General features: G+C 40.0%; 2 protein-coding genes across 4 annotated transcripts; one reads left to right on the top strand and one right to left on the bottom strand.

The window, feature by feature from the left end:
* Positions 1 to 203: 203 nt before the first annotated feature.
* On the bottom strand, positions 204 to 6,717 carry nsl1 (NSL1 component of MIS12 kinetochore complex). 2 transcript variants are annotated; one of them, XM_040017713.1, is made up of 6 exons: positions 6,459 to 6,717; positions 3,260 to 3,332; positions 3,022 to 3,155; positions 2,711 to 2,765; positions 1,085 to 1,152; positions 204 to 988 (listed from the first exon to the last, which is right to left on the bottom strand). In XM_040017713.1, the coding sequence occupies exons 1-6, from the start codon at positions 6,648 to 6,650 to the stop codon at positions 731 to 733; spliced, it is 780 nt and encodes a 259-aa protein (XP_039873647.1). In that variant the 5' UTR covers positions 6,651 to 6,717; the 3' UTR covers positions 204 to 730. The 2 variants fall into 2 exon arrangements, with proteins under 2 accessions (XP_039873647.1, XP_039873648.1); XM_040017714.1 differs by having other exon boundaries at positions 3,022 to 3,152; positions 6,459 to 6,715.
* Positions 6,718 to 6,752: 35 nt separating this feature from the next.
* Positions 6,753 to 13,731, top strand: tatdn3 (TatD DNase domain containing 3). Of its 2 annotated transcripts, none has more exons than XM_040017711.1 (10): positions 6,753 to 6,908; positions 7,056 to 7,088; positions 7,311 to 7,384; positions 7,817 to 7,901; positions 8,961 to 9,023; positions 10,852 to 10,961; positions 12,909 to 12,964; positions 13,033 to 13,145; positions 13,236 to 13,316; positions 13,404 to 13,731. In XM_040017711.1, the coding sequence occupies exons 1-10, from the start codon at positions 6,852 to 6,854 to the stop codon at positions 13,536 to 13,538; spliced, it is 807 nt and encodes a 268-aa protein (XP_039873645.1). In that variant the 5' UTR covers positions 6,753 to 6,851; the 3' UTR covers positions 13,539 to 13,731. The 2 variants fall into 2 exon arrangements, with proteins under 2 accessions (XP_039873645.1, XP_039873646.1); XM_040017712.1 differs by having other exon boundaries at positions 13,223 to 13,316; positions 13,404 to 13,521.
* Positions 13,732 to 15,595: the final 1,864 nt, after the last annotated feature.

Raw genomic sequence — 15,595 nt, 5'->3', positions numbered from 1 at the left:
TGACATAAATCATTTCATTTGATTCACTCAAATCCTCAACACTAATCACAGTTTTCCCTTTACAAAAATCAATTTAGACTAACAAATGAACAAATCTGATGCTGATCAAGTTGAGATAATATGCAAAAACATGCTGCACGTAACTCCACAAGATTAAACCTCTGATGCTACTTTAGTCCTTGCAAGTGGACAAACAAATCAGCCAGTTTGGGGTATTTTTATTTGTGCTTTTGACTTGCCAAACAGTATCTCTGTTGCCGCCCACACATGGAACTGAAACTTCTGCTTGGCTTCATGGAAAAGAATGATCATGTTTACACTTATTAATTTCAGCCACAGACTGGATATTAAAAAGGGATGTATCCACTTTGACACAATCTGGTATATTTTAAGGCCCCGGTGTTGCTATTTTGGCCACCACAGTGCTGGTGAAGTGCTCACAGAGAGAGCAGTGAAACGTTTTTGGCTAAGTTTGGACGGCAAGCTGCATACAGACACAGACCAGATCATACTAAAGCTAAACCTTGTACAATTGTTAAAGAGGGTGGAGCAGGTTACAGAGAGCAAAACATTTTTGTAGCAGCTTGTAAAGCACATTTATTTCCGCTGTAAAGTTAGACATTTTAATGTGGGAGTCTATGGATGTGCTGGCTCTTGGGATCAGCCAAGTGGCCATTAGAGGAACTGCAGTGTTTGGGAATTTCACACTGGTTTAATGTTTCTTGAAGTGTCACTCGAGCTTGTCCTCTCCCACGCAGCACTCTGGTTTCTTGGCTTGGGGCACATAGCCCTCTGCGGCTGCTGCTTCCTCTACAGCTCTCTTGATTGGTTGCTTGTTTCCCATGGCTCTTTTCGCAGGAGGAAAAGGAGCCTCTGATTGGTCATTAAAACCAAACACTTCTCTGTGTATCTCCAGAGAGGCTTGGCTGGGTTTCATTTTGAGGATTTCGCATAGGCCTTCAACTTGTGTTTGCAGAGTGTTGATTGACTGTAGAAAAAAAAATATGTGTGAGTAATGACTCCATACATGAAGGTGTGACTCTATACATGAAGGACAACTTGCTAAGAGCTTTCAGTGTGTTACCTTTATGACCTGGATGGCCTGCTTTACCACACTAGGAGCGGCTGCTGTCAAATCATTCATGATGTTCTCTGGTAAAACACACAAGAACGGCTCTGTTATCGAGGGTAAACTGCACATCGGTGTCAGCTGTGTCTACAGTTAGTCTTGTCTGTCTGCTTAGGCATTGTGGAGATTTGCTGCAAAATAAAAAGAACTGTCCACACTAATTTAACACAAAGAATATCACAAAATAGTCACAGAATCATTGGAAATACTGAAACTAAACTCACTCTAGGCGTGTGCAGAAGGGAATACTGTCTGGTATAAAATTTGTAAGGAAACAGTGACTATATCTGGACAAATATTACTGCGGTTTTATTTATATAGGACTGGATCGAAACAACAGTTACCTCGAGTTAAAGACCCTACAATAATACAGAGAAAACCCAACAATCAAACAACCACCTACAAGTAAGCACTTAGTGACAGTGGGAAGGAAAAACTCCCTTTTAACAAGAAGAAACTGCCAGCAAAACAAGGCTCAGGGAGAGGTGGCCATCTGCTGCGACCGGTTGGGGGTGAAGGTAAGAAGACAGGACACACTGTGGAAGGCAGCCATTGATGAATAACAACTAATGATTAAAAGTAAACTGGTGGAAGAACTCATCTATTTATACACCATATAAACATATCTGCTTGAGCCATTTGCTCCTCAAGCATCATTTATCGTTTTCAAGCTAATGTTGATTCAAATTTATTTTAAAGCGATTGATTCGGCGGCTGTGGCTCAAGAAGTAGAGCAGGTCATGTACTAATTGGAAGGCTCCAGTCTTCATCTCCAAGAATCAATGGGAAATATACTGAATCTCAAGTTTCACAGAATGATAAAATGCACTAAGACGTAGGAAAAAGTGAAAGTGTGTAAATGAGTGATACCTTATATATGTATGACTGACAAAGCATTTTGAGTGGCAAAATAAGGTAGAAAATTCTGTGCGTTTACCATTTAAAGTGGCAAACTGCCAGCATTTCACTGGGTCCTACTCACTGCTCTTTAGTAACACGCTTATGAAAGTAATGCAGCTCTGCTCTGCTCACCAACATCTGTGCAAATTACTCCTTAAGTTTAAAATATATACATGTATATATATATATATATAAACATTTTTCATGGCAACTGTATGAATGACTGTGTGACCTGCGATACTACAGTAAAACTATTGTTATCGCTTCATGAGTCATTTACAACCTGCCGATATGTTTTTATTCACAGCCTTTGCTTCATTCTACTAAAAACGGTGAACAAGAAGTACTGATGTGTTTAGGTATTTCACTTCAGTGATGCTGAAACTTTCATGTCTGCCTTGAAAAAGAACCAGTTCTTCCTAAATGCACTTTAAAATAGCAAACACCCCCTCACTGAACAAAGGGCGCTTTATGTGTTTTTCTTTTTGACTCTACACGTAACCATAAGATGTCTAAATTTACTCTCCAAAGTAAGACAGTAAGCAGTACAGCACTCTGTAGCTGGTGCTCAGCATTTCAAGTCAGCTGCAGGTGAACAGTCACTGGTATACCTGTAAAGATTTGGGGAAGAAGCTAAAATAAAAAATGTCTGTGTCTATAGAAATGATCAGAGGCTACTACCTTGATCAGGATCTTTGACCACCTCTTGAGGTTTGATGGCCTGCTCATACAGCCCCTGAAACATGAAACAGTTTGTTTCAATCTTTAGACAAATATCTGTTCATGAAAGATTCTGTGAAATCTATAATTAGCAATAAACATTTTCTCAAAGATAGAAAATACTCTTTGCTTTGAAAAACACTTGGCACTTTTGCACTTTAGTTATTCAATATATTTGTTTATTTTTATACAAAAAACTCAAATTGAGAGTAATGCACAATAATCAGAGCTGGTAAATCAAAAAATAAACAAGGAGAAAAAAAAAGCCCCACCATGATTTTCCGTTCAGCCTTGAGGGCATGCACCACATGAGGAAGGATCTTTTTGGGGAATGTACGGCGCCTTCTTGTGGTCTCAACAATAGTATCGTCCAGGAGGCTTTCCAGATCTACAGCTTCATCCTCTGCTGAGGGTGTTGGTGGTAGAGAAACAGACAGCATAGTTGACTAAATAAAGCTTTCCTTAAAATATAATAATTGAAACAAGAGTATGAAAAGGGCAAAGGATCACCTTCATCATCAGGTGCCTCCTCCCAAGGCCGTCCATTCACCAACACGTTAGCCTGAACAGCAGCCTCAAAATTCTGCACAGTTTCAAATAAACAAACACACAATCAGTGGCAACACACATTAAAATATGATGTCAGCGGTTCAACTGCAGTAGGATCAGATCAATTTGATAACGTTTCTATTTTGGTCAACACAGGAAGCCATATTACACTTTATTTTGCAGGACTGTCCTACAGGGAGTGCAGAATTATTAGGCAAATGAGTATTTTGTCCACATCATCCTCTTCATGCATGTTGTCTTACTCCAAGCTGTATAGGCTCGAAAGCCTACTACCAATTAAGCATATTAGGTGATGTGCATCTCTGTAATGAGAAGGGGTGTGGTCTAATGACATCAACACCCTATATCAGGTGTGCATAATTATTAGGCAACGTCCTTTCCTTTGGCAAAATGGGTCAAAAGAAGGACTTGACAGGCACAGAAAAGTCAGAAATAGTGAGATATCTTGCAGAGGGATGCAGCAGTCTCAAAATTGCAAAGCTTCTGAAGCGTGATCATCGAACAATCAAGCGTTTCATTCAAAATAGTCAACAGGGTCGCAAGAAGCGTGTGGAAAAACCAAGGTGCAAAATAACTGCCCATGAACTGAGAAAAGTCAAGCGTGCAGCTGCCAAGATGCCACTTGCCACCAGTTTGGCCATATTTCAGAGCTGCAACATCACTGGAGTGCCCAAAAGCACAAGGTGTGCAATACTCAGAGACATGGCCAAGGTAAGAAAGGCTGAAAGACGACCACCACTGAACAAGACACACAAGCTGAAACGTCAAGACTGGGCCAAGAAATATCTCAAGACTGGTTTTTCTAAGGTTTTATGGACTGATGAAATGAGAGTGAGTCTTGATGGGCCAGATGGATGGGCCCGTGGCTGGATTGGTAAAGGGCAGAGAGCTCCAGTCCAACTCAGACGCCAGCAAGGTGGAGGTGGAGTACTGGTTTGGGCTGGTATCATCAAAGATGAGCTTGTGGGGCCTTTTCGGGTTGAGGATGGAGTCAAGCTCAACTCCCAGTCCTACTGCCAGTTTCTGGAAGACACCTTCTTCAAGCAGTGGTACAGGAAGAAGTCTGCATCCTTCAAGAAAAACATGATTTTCATGCAGGACAATGCTCCATCACACGCGTCCAAGTACTCCACAGCGTGGCTGGCAAGAAAGGGTATAAAAGAAGAAAAACTAATGACATGGCCTCCTTGTTCACCTGATCTGAACCCCATTGAGAACCTGTGGTCCATCAAATGTGAGATTTACAAGGAGGGAAAACAGTACACCTCTCTGAACAGTGTCTGGGAGGCTGTGGTTGCTGCTGCACGCAATGTTGATGGTGAACAGATCAAAACACTGACAGAATCCATGGATGGCAGGCTTTTGAGTGTCCTTGCAAAGAAAGGTGGCTATATTGGTCGCTGATTTGTTTTTGTTTTGTTTTTGAATGTCAGAAATGTATATTTGTGAATGTGGAGATGTTATATTGGTTTCACTGGTAAAAATAAATAATTGAAATGGGTATATATTTGTTTTTTGTTAAGTTGCCTGATAGTTATGCACAGTAATAGTCACCTGCACACACAGATATCCCCCTAAAATAGCTAAAACTAAAACCAAACTAAAAACTACTTCCAAAAACATTCAGCTTTGATATTAATGAGTTTTTTGGGTTCATTGAGAACATGGTTGTTGTTCAATAATAAAATTATTCCTCAAAAATACAACTTGCCTAATAATTCTGCACTCCCTGTAAAGAAGACTACCAGGATCATTTTCAGGAAACTGTTATTATATGAACACTGTACAGTCCTCCATACAAAGGTCAAACGTTGATCACAGTTGTTTCTGTACTTAGTTCACATGAAGCTTAAAGTGGGCTACAAATAATCTGCACAACTGAAACACTGTTTTCCCCAAATTTCCATGAAAACTTTTGGTTTCTTCTGCTGCAGCGTGATGATGATTCAGTATGAAGCACACAGCTCAAAATACGTGGGATGCACTTACTGTGTACTTAAAATATGGTTTTATATTAAGCAATGATAGTGTGACAAAAAGACTCTAAAACAGTCATGCCTGTCTTTGAGGATTTAGTCAGTGCAACAACTGACACGAGTCACAACATAAACTTCAAACGCTGCGTCGGTTACAATAAAATCATTTGTTAGAAGACTGACAGCCGGCAATATCTGTAGATTGTAAGTTTATAACGCAAGTATCCACACAGCAGTCAGCACAACTTAAAACACAAAACAAACAAACACACAGTATTTACACACTCTCCATTTAATTATTCTCCATCCCAGAGCATTTAGACTACTCCTAAGTTAAATTTAGTACTGTCACCATATCAGATTTCCTCTATGTAATTAAAAAAAAAAAAATTCACTATAGTTGCATTTTTTCAGCTGTCTGTCTGTTGTCTCTTTTTGGCACAGACAGTCTGTAATCATAGGTGCATAAAGGATTTGTAAAAATAACTAGATCAAAAAATGGGGTCATCACAGCAGATCATCTGTCTCCATCTCATCCTAACCCATCATCCTCATCTTCTCTTCAACTCCATCTTCAACATCCATTGTCCAATAGAGCCATTATCCCTCCTCTGCACTTTTCCACATCATCTGTACCTCACCTTTCCAACTTTGTCTCAAAATGCTCAACCTGAGCTGTCCTTCTGATGTACTTATTTCTAATTTTGTCTCATCACGTTCAACTATCATCTTTTTCCACCTCTCTTGTGCACTGTCCATTTCTTTGGAAGGTGACCCCAGGTATTTAGGCTCCTCTACCTTCGCTACATCCGCTCCTTGCATCTTCGCTGCTACACCTGCCTTCCTCTCATCCACACATATCTATCCTGTCTTGCTTCAACTGACTTTCTAGAGCATACCTCCATCTCCTCTTTTCCACCTACTCTCAGTGTGGTCTGCTAATATCACAGCCCACAGACACTAATGCCTGACCTCATAACTATTACTGGTGAGCTTAACAGATGTGGCTTATTAATATCAAGCTGTAAAGTATATATGCAAAGATTTTATAAATACGCCTTCATTAAAACAACTATTAGCGGCCTGGCATCTACAGTTTAGCATTGCCCACATCATGTTCAGTTACAGTCAATCCCAAAATGTGAGAAAGGACTCGGACTCACTGCCAGCAGCTCCTGCAGTAAAACTCGCTTCGTCTCCTCCGGAAAGTCCTCCGGCTGCCCGTCCAGAGCCGTCTTTAAAAGTTGTTTGTATTTGTTCACCTGCTCACTTACTACTTTCTTCGAGGTTACCTGGACTCTGTACTCTGGATTTGTTACCTCACTTGGTAAGATTTCACTCTCTACGGCCTCCATCTTTACCGCCAACTTGTTTATATTTTTTTAACGCAACCCGGAACTGAACAGAAACGAACCGGTCCTACTACCATAGATGACCGTGAAGGAACAACGTTTATTTCTGGAGGAGTGTTCCGGGATGGTTGTTAGCTATGCTACTAACGCAGAGAAATTATTCTAATATTATGTGGTCTCTTAGCTTTTATTTGTTGATTTTCAATGGAGAATGGCTTCGTTGATTGTCACTGTCATATCTCGGCTCATGAGTTTGAAGAGGTAAATTGTCACATGTTGGAAATTATCCGTCACCTCTTCATGAACTGCAAGAAATTTACAGCATTACTTACTCTTTTTATTTACAGTCTGATTACAGCTCCTAGCTTTATATATACTACTCAAATATAGCCTTTCTTTTAATTTTAGGATTTCGAGGATGTGATCCTGAGGACGAGGGAGGTAAGCATAATGAATTCCTTTTATACCTTCACATATGCCTTACAGATCTTGGCCATTTGAAACCTGTAGATATTTTCAGAGCCATTTGGAAATACAGCCTGAAACTACAAATGAAGAAAACATGTAGTTGTATGTTTCATCTTGGTTCACACAAGTACAATAAGTGCAGTTTAATATAATATTTAAAATAGTAAGCATGCAGTTATGTGTGTCTATGTGTAGGCTGGTGTGAAGACTCTGGTTGCAGTTACAGAAGAAGTCGGAGAGTTTGCCCGAGTTCTCCAGCTGCAGGAAAGGTCTGCACGTCTGCAAAGCACATTGTCTGTCTCACAAACATATATTATGCTGCTTGCTTTTTATTGAGAGGACACCAAATTGAAGAAAAACGACATCAACAGCATAAAGCCTAAAAGAATCATTAAGCTGAACTAAGACAGGAGAAAAAGAGACAAACTTTCAGTTATTTGCTGATGAAATAAATACAACTATCCAGGAACTTAGGTGCAACTAAAGGTTAGGTTTTCTGAACTAATATTTGTATAGTAAAAGTACACAGACACACTGAGGTGCGCTCACAGTAAGAACAGAGCTTGTGTTACTTTTCCTCTAAAGTCAGTCATGCAGAGTGTAAAGAAAACAAATGTGTATATACTGTTCTGCAAGCTGTTCACAGCTGGAAAGCATTGCATTTATTATCTTTGATGTTATGTTGAATTCCTTTCTCACAGCTATCCAGATCTCGTGGCTCCGTGTTTTGGCATCCATCCGCTGCAGGCTGCCGAGGGCCCTCAGCAGCGCAGCGTGAAACCTCAGGTAGTGAACCAATGTGTAGCGCATCTGTCTTTTAAATATTTTACTTAAATAATCATGAAAAAATGGGAAGGAAATCTGTATCCAGACTGTATCCAGTGATTCATGTAGTTTGCTTACTACGGTAGAAATCTGCTTTAATTCTTCATGGCAGCAATTCAACCAGGTGCTTGAAGTATTCCTCAGAGATTTTGGTCCATGATAGCATTATCCATCCAGTACAGATTTGTTGGCTGCAGATCCATGATATGAATCTCCTGTTCCACCGCACCACACCCTAAAGTGCTCTGTTGGATTGAGATCTGGTGACTGTGGAGGACATTTGCATACATGTTCAAGAAACTAGTTTGACAAGGATGTACCAACCAGCTTGAAGCAACCATCAACAGACAGGCACACTGTGGTCATAAAGGGATGGAAATGGTCAGCAACAGTAATCAGAAAGGCTGTGATGTTTAAAGGATGTTCAAGTCTGTTCTAAGGTGGTGCAACGTGTCAAACCATTACACCACCGCAGACTTGAACAGTTAATACAAGGCAGGATCCATTTCATGTTGTTTATACCAAATTCTGGCTTTCTGTTTTTCAAATTTATTGTTGTTTAATTTTAGCGTCAGTTTTCCTTTCTTAGCTGACGGGAGCGGCAGCCCATCAGAAACAGAATGCTTATTAATCCCTAAGGAAATGATGTAATCAGACCACCATTGTGGTCTTCTGCTACGCATTTGCTTCAAGTATCTGTGAGTGCGTGTCTGTGTGCTCAGAGATGCTCTTCTGCACACTTCAGCTATAACAAGTGGTTGTTTCAGTTACTGTTGCCTTTTTATTGCCTTAAAGCAGTCTGGCCATTCTTCTTTGATCACTGTCATTAACTTCACATTTAAACTCACAGAACTGCTGCACACTGGTTGTTTTCTCCTTTTCAGACTATTCTCTGTAAACCCTGAAGATGGTGTGGGAAATTTCCAGTAGATCAGTGTTTGCTGAATACCCAGAAAAATGTTTTTTTTAATGTTTTTTCTTTTTTAAGCCTCTCCTTTAATAAAGAAATATGTTCTACAGGATCTGGACGTCGCCCTTCCACACTTCTATAACCACAAAGAACGCCTGGTCGCTGTTGGAGAGGTAGACTTTTAACCTCTAACTGAACCTTATAATAATCTCTTTTATTAAACTATTTTTAATTTTACTGCGGATTTAATAAAACATGTTTATATGTCTAAGCTAAACGTCTTTTTAAATTGACTAAGAAGTGTGCTGCATCTCAGACTCCATGAAATGGAGCTCAGTAGGAAAAAGTTTAACCAAAGTTTTATATAAGAAATAATTCCATGACTGGAAGACTTCATAGATAATTTAAGTTATATCAGCTTCTGAAGGCTTAAGGGTGGTCATGGGTTCAACTGTTACAAACACACACATTAACACACACTGTGTCTGCCCATTTTAAAAAAATCTTTACATTGTTAACGTAACCTGTCTTGAAGCAAAGCAGATTAAACTTGTTAAAAGCCCCGATTTACCTGCTAATCTCGCTTGTAAGAAAAGGTTAATGCACACGGTCAGTAACAATCTTTCTCAGGCTCACAGACAGTCACACACACTAACTGCTCTCCAGCAGGCGCTGATGGTGCAGGGAATTTCTACATGGTCTCAATGAGGAATGTGTGTTTTTTTTCAGCACATTTCAGGCGTCACAGGGCTAAATCGACACTCTCCTACTGCTGTTTCCAGCTGTTGGATTAGGTTGGAGACGTAGAGCTCCATCCTCTGCTTCACCGAGCACATTTTAGTTCAGCTACAGTTTGAATCTGTAACCTTTTCCCTCATATCTGTTCTGGCAGTTTTTTCTTTAATCTGCGGATGCTTGAGTGGTTGAGGGTACTTTGTGGTTTTAGGTTGAGCAATCAAACCAGTTTGACTCGACTTCATTTGGACATAAGCTCTGTGAGAACTGACTCACTTGAGAGATGGCGACTTAAACCTCTTCCTTGCCAGAGGCTCATGCACCAGAGCAGGTGTCAGTTTTTAAGGTGGCACACACAAATCCAATGTAGCATTTGGTGTGCCTCATTTCTGTTTCTTATAGAAATTTCTTATGTTTCTTCTCTTATGAAACTTAATCAGTAACGATTCACTGACATAGATCAAAGTTGAGAGTTTAAAGAGCGAACCTGAGACCAAGGTTTAGTTTCTACCGTAGCATGCATAAACCCTTTGAATACTGAACTTGTAGATCAGTGCTTTAAATGTTTATGTCATGTTAATGGTGAGCATTAAGATGCTAGTCTGAGTGTACCTTTTCAGGAGATGAAATTTTGATTAAATTTGTTCTAAAAACGACTTAAAATTTGGAACGATCATAGTGAAAAAGAAATGCAAAGTGATTCTGGTCTTCTAAAACTTTTCCTACATTAATAGTAGTCTGGGATGGGATGACTGATTAAAAAAAATGTATTTATTTTTTACGATTTGGGCTTGAGGTGTGTAAGGTCCTACTTTCAAATCCCGGATGAGCCCCAAACTTTTACGTACTCTTAAAGGGTCCAGGGGATGAGGGAAATATCTAAAGGAGACGTGGGAGGCAAAATGGTTAAATTAAAGGGTTTTATTAATGTTTTTATTAGTAATTCAACTAAAAGAGACGGACAAGCCCTACCACATTTTAAAGAAGGAAAACAACAAAACCCAGTAGTTGGTCAATAAACTGAAAAGTAAGTCAAAAAAGGGTTAGTCCCCAAAACACACTCCTCTCCACAGAGCAGGCTACCTACAAAACCCAACAAGGCTCTTTGGCACTAGACCTCACCTGTCTCTGGCCCTAATTGCTGATTAGAGTCAGCTGTGCAAAAAGGGTGGCACCTAAGGTAGAAGAGAGCAGGACACACCCACACAAGCTCAATTTCACAGGAGGCCCTGCTAGGGCCATAACAGCCTTCTTTTAATTTTTCAGATTGGTTTAGACTTCACTCCCTGGTGCGCCCCGACTCAGCAGGACAGAGATGACCAAGTGACCGTCTTCATCAAACAGCTCAGCATCGCCAAGGAGCTGGACTTACCTGTGTGAGGACTAATTAAAATAGCTATAGTTAGAGTTCAAGTTCTTTCCCTTTTCACAAATATAACACAGGGTTTATATGGCTACTCCACTGTGCTGAATTCCATTGTTTCCGTGTTTTAAGGTTTAAACTTTTAAAGTGTTTGAACTTTTAAATGACGGATTTCATTTAACACATTTTAGGACCAATGTTCCCTCTAATTTTTCACGTGTCGAACACACAAACTCCCTGAGCGGTCCCTTGGACCACTGTGAGCGACATCAGACGTGTGCACTGTGGTCACACCGGCATCTAATCCATCCAAGTTACATGGTTTATTAAAATAATCAAATTACAGCATTTACATTTATGTTAGACTACTTTTCATTAACTGCTTTAGCCCACTTACAATGAAAATTAAAAAAAATCTAGTCATTGACCTGTGTAATGTGTTAACACTATTGGAAGTAAAAATAACTTGAACTCCAATTTCGAAAACACAACTTTGGTTTTGTTTTTTGTTTTTTGTTGTTTTTTTTATAAAGCTCTGACTTGTATTATGAGTCTGTGGTCTGGGAGAGAGTCCTGTCTGCAAAATATAGTATATAATGACCAATGCTGGGCAATTAATTATATAGTTACTTCTTCAAAAAAGTAACTGAGTTTTGCAAACAGCAAAGTTTTTTTGCAGCTATTTTTTTTTAAAATGCAGCCAAGGCATTTTTTTTAACTAAACATTTCAAACTATTTACAGAACAATCAGCTGTTCTGTATCAAATCTGATGCCACACAAATTATTTGTGCCACTCCAAAAAATAATTTCTGTCCACTATGAGATAAAGGAGAACAACAGCCTGATACCTGCAGCCCTGACAACAGGAGATGTATCACTGCTGTAACACCTGTAACATTCAGCAGTCGCCTCATTGTTCTGACACACACAACAAAAGTATTGACTACACTACACACTAACTACACAAGATTTGCGCTAAACGTCGCAAATCTCTCACATCTCAAAACACCGCTGTCACTCCTAAAACTTCCCCCGTTTCTTAACAAGTAGATGCCACGTTGCCATATCGTTTTTTGATTGGTCGACATGGTACTTTTTTGGACGAATAGGAAAGGCAGAGGGGGGTGGGGTTTGTTTTTGCTCACAGGTTTTTTTCTTATAAAACACCGTTTTAACCGTTTCTTCCCGCAATAAATATAAACAACGACAGTATTCAGGAAGAAAACCAAACATTGCAGATATTTTTATCACAACTCTGGTTTTACGTGGTCTATCAACACAATTTAAAAACTGGTATAAAGTCCACACTTTTTCCGTCAATTGTTCCGTCTGTCCTGCTCACATCTCCAATGGTTGTACACGTTGTCATTAACGTGGCTTCACTTCACATCAACCACGCCGCTTTGCCAGCTAAAACACCGGTGTCGGCACATAAGGACGCTGTCATAGCCTGTCAATGAAGTTGATTGGCTGCATATATACCCATTATTGGCTGAACTATGGGATAAGGTGGCATCGTTCTAATCCCATATGGGAGCAGCCAGTCACTCACTGACTAACACTGCAAAACAGAATAGTTGAAGTATTAATCTTAATTTCAATTCAGGTTAGATTTTTTTTTGTGCGCAACGCAGATTTTCTGTGTGCAGAGACCGTGCCAGCAGTGCGCAATTGCGCACGTGCGCAGTTTAGAGGGAACATTGTTTAGGACCAAACAAGACCTTATATTTAGCTTAAAGAAGTTCCAGTGCATCAAGACTCAGTGTAAACATGAATGAACAAATCACGCAGAGTCCAAGAATAAAAATATGAAGCTCACATTGAGCTTTTTTACCCCGAGCCTGTGTTTCCCAGAAATAATCAAACAGTCAGCCTGCCGAGCATGCGCAAGTCGCGAAGAGAAGGTTTTTAATCCACATAGAAGTCTGTGTAACGTGTCGATTGTGAATTTCTGTTCAGGAACGTCCACTCCAGATCAGCTGCTAGGGTCACGATTGAGACCATGAAGGAACAAGGTGAGTGTTAGATTCCAGCGAACCGTGCAGACATCTGAACGTTATCTCATGTTCTGTTTTTCTGTCAGGCATCAGCCGAGCTCTGCTTCATAACTTTGCGGGGAAGCCATCGGTCGCTCTGGAAGGTGTGAAGGCGGGCTACCTCTTCTCTTTCCCCCCCGCCGTCTGCAGAAGCAAACAGGTGAGATGAAAAATGTCGTCCTGTGGAAAAACATTTTTTAACATTTTTTGCTGAGTCACCTGAATAAACAGTTTTAGTACCGCCACACAGAGAGACAAGTTAATCAAGCAGATCCCATTGGAGCACATTTGTCTTGAGACCGACTCTCCTGCCCTGGGGCTTCACCAGCATGTAAGTTTTAAAGGCTTTAAAGTCATCATCATATTGAGACACAGCGCCACAAGTGCAGACATGTTTAATCTGTCTTTTGTTTGCCAGGTGAGGAATGAGCCCGCTAACATCATCCTGCCATGTCGCTACATCGCCGATGTCAAAGGTCTCCCTCCAGAAACTGTTCGGCTGGTCACCGCACACAATGCATACAGACTCTTCCCCAAAGCTAAAACACGCTGACAGTGACATGAGCGTGATTTCGAAATCCAAGGCTCACCCAGTGTGTGACGTCATGGAAAAGATAACTCCCTTTACTACTTAGGGGTGAATCAATTTTTTAATATAAATTTATTTTGCCCAAAACGCCAGAATCTCAGGTTAAACCTCACAAAATTTCAAGAACCACCAAACAGCTAAAACAGTAAATGCGAGCAGGAACAGGGATTCTGCACAAAGACATAAACACAAAGCGCGGACCTGCTGACGAATCAGTGAGATGTCGCCTTTCTCACCCGACTGCACGGACACGGTCGGGGCTGAAAGCGGTCCGCGCTTTGTGTTTACGCCCTTTTTGCGCTGATTCTAAAGCTGTTAGTTTTATCTCTCTCCAAATATATTGACTGAACCTGCAGCAAAAGAAGATCCAAACTACCCTACACATAAACAGTGTCATGAATTCACTCTGACTTTTGCTGTTTTGCTTCCACCACGATAAAATCACACTTCATGCACAGCTCTCTCTCTCTCTCTCTCTGTACTGTTTTCTGCATTAGTCGCTTGCTTGTTATGCACAAGTCTACCGTTGTTTACAGCGCTGTCGGCCGATGTCCCCTCCCCCTTTAATTACTTCCGAAAAGAAAACGTAATTTCTGCTGTTCAATAGGCTTCTGAACAAATTTAAACTTTTTAAATTATGCAAAATGCAAAACGCTTAGCCGTGTCTCTAATAAAACCTCTGTAACTTCAGAGGTAATGTTCATATGTTGATTAATGTTTTTCTTTCATTTTTGATCTACTGCAGAATATTTTTATAAAATCCCAGGCCAGGAAAATCACCTTCATGTTTTTCTGTGTTTTATCTTCAGCTACTTTGACACAAAGCCATCTGCCCTGATGCGCACACCTATATATAATATTTCTGACTGTCTGAGGCAAAATTTCCCAGATTCAAATCGAATCGAATTGAATCGAATCGATTCGGGACCTTGTGAATCGGAATCTAATCGATTCTAGAAATCAGTGACGATACCCAGCCCTATTACTACTGTCCGCCCCTCAGTGTTTCACTGCGAGGCTGTGAACTTTTTTAAACACGTGATGAACACTGCTAACGTTTGAATATCAGAAAGGTTTTTCTTTACTTTTGAGGGTTTTTTTTAAGTTTCACACAAGCTAGAAGCTTTCTGCAAAGTCTTGCAGATAATTTTAATAATTAATGAGATGTGTCTTTCTTGACCAAAGCGAGTGATGCATGGAAACTATTTTTTAAAAATGAGTTTTTAATTTCAGTACTGTCAATAACAAGTACAATCAAATGTTTTAAGACCTCATGTGCCATGATCTCCAGCGTATTTGGGGTTTTGTATCACGTCATTAGTTGTGAAAATAAAATATTGAAAGTTGCCCCACGTCTGGGTCCCTGGTGTATCTGCAGTATGAGCTCAGGTCATCTTCTAAGGCTGCAGCTCTCTAGACCAGGTGAGTTTTATCTGGAAGAGAAGAGACAGATCTCAGGAGTCAACAGCTGCTCATTTTCTTTTTGATCACTTTATAGAAAATCAAATAATACGGCTGTTCTCAAACTTGTTTTTCAAACAAGTTCTATTGAACATTAACAAAACAATACTTAAGTAGAATTTCAGTTAAATAAAAGCAAGAAGAATAGCATCAGTTTTGTTTTCCTCCATAAATCATTGATACAGCATAGTTCCACCTCATGTTTTTGATAAGTATGTTTATGTCAGCCTGATCAAGACATGCAGAAATTAAGTGGTGCACTACAGATTTTAAACTTTAAGCCAGTTAACTACAGTACAAGTGGTAAATTTGCATTAGATGATTGCCTGGGTAAGTGATGTGAAACTCATTTTACTTTGTGGGCCACATACCGTCAATTTAACCTTAAGTAGACTGGACTGGTAAGACCACTGCATCAAGTTTTTAACATCAAGCTAATAATAATACGCCTCGTTTTTTACTTTTCCCGTCTACTGTTAAAGGCATCAGCGTGGCTCCTAGGTGTAAGTGGATTAGTAAGGTGTTGTATGACACGTTGTGGGTAAAGTCTTTTAATGAGA

The sequence above is a fragment of the Simochromis diagramma genome, unplaced genomic scaffold (genome assembly GCF_900408965.1).
Source record: "Simochromis diagramma unplaced genomic scaffold, fSimDia1.1 OVJJ01000802.1, whole genome shotgun sequence".
In the NCBI taxonomy this organism is placed as follows: domain Eukaryota; kingdom Metazoa; phylum Chordata; class Actinopteri; order Cichliformes; family Cichlidae; genus Simochromis; species Simochromis diagramma.
This window is presented reverse-complemented; position numbering and strand designations above follow the sequence as displayed.

What these genes read in the sequence shown, in the direction of transcription:
- nsl1 (XM_040017713.1), bottom strand. Translation starts at nt 6,650, where the DNA reads ATGGAGGCCGTAGAGAGTGAAATCTTACCAAGTGAGGTAACAAATCCA. An exon ending in GGTCAAAGATCCTGATCAAG is followed by an intron (nt 1,153 to 2,710) that starts GTAGTAGCCTCT and finishes GTGTTTTACCAG; the next exon opens with AGAACATCATGAATGATTTG. An exon ending in AGGCCATCCAGGTCATAAAG is followed by an intron (nt 989 to 1,084) that starts GTAACACACTGA and finishes TTTTTTCTACAG; the next exon opens with TCAATCAACACTCTGCAAAC.
- tatdn3 (XM_040017711.1), top strand. Translation starts at nt 6,852, where the DNA reads ATGGAGAATGGCTTCGTTGATTGTCACTGTCATATCTCGGCTCATGAG. An exon ending in CGGCTCATGAGTTTGAAGAG is followed by an intron (nt 6,909 to 7,055) that starts GTAAATTGTCAC and finishes TTTTAATTTTAG; the next exon opens with GATTTCGAGGATGTGATCCT. An exon ending in GCCTGGTCGCTGTTGGAGAG is followed by an intron (nt 9,024 to 10,851) that starts GTAGACTTTTAA and finishes TTAATTTTTCAG; the next exon opens with ATTGGTTTAGACTTCACTCC.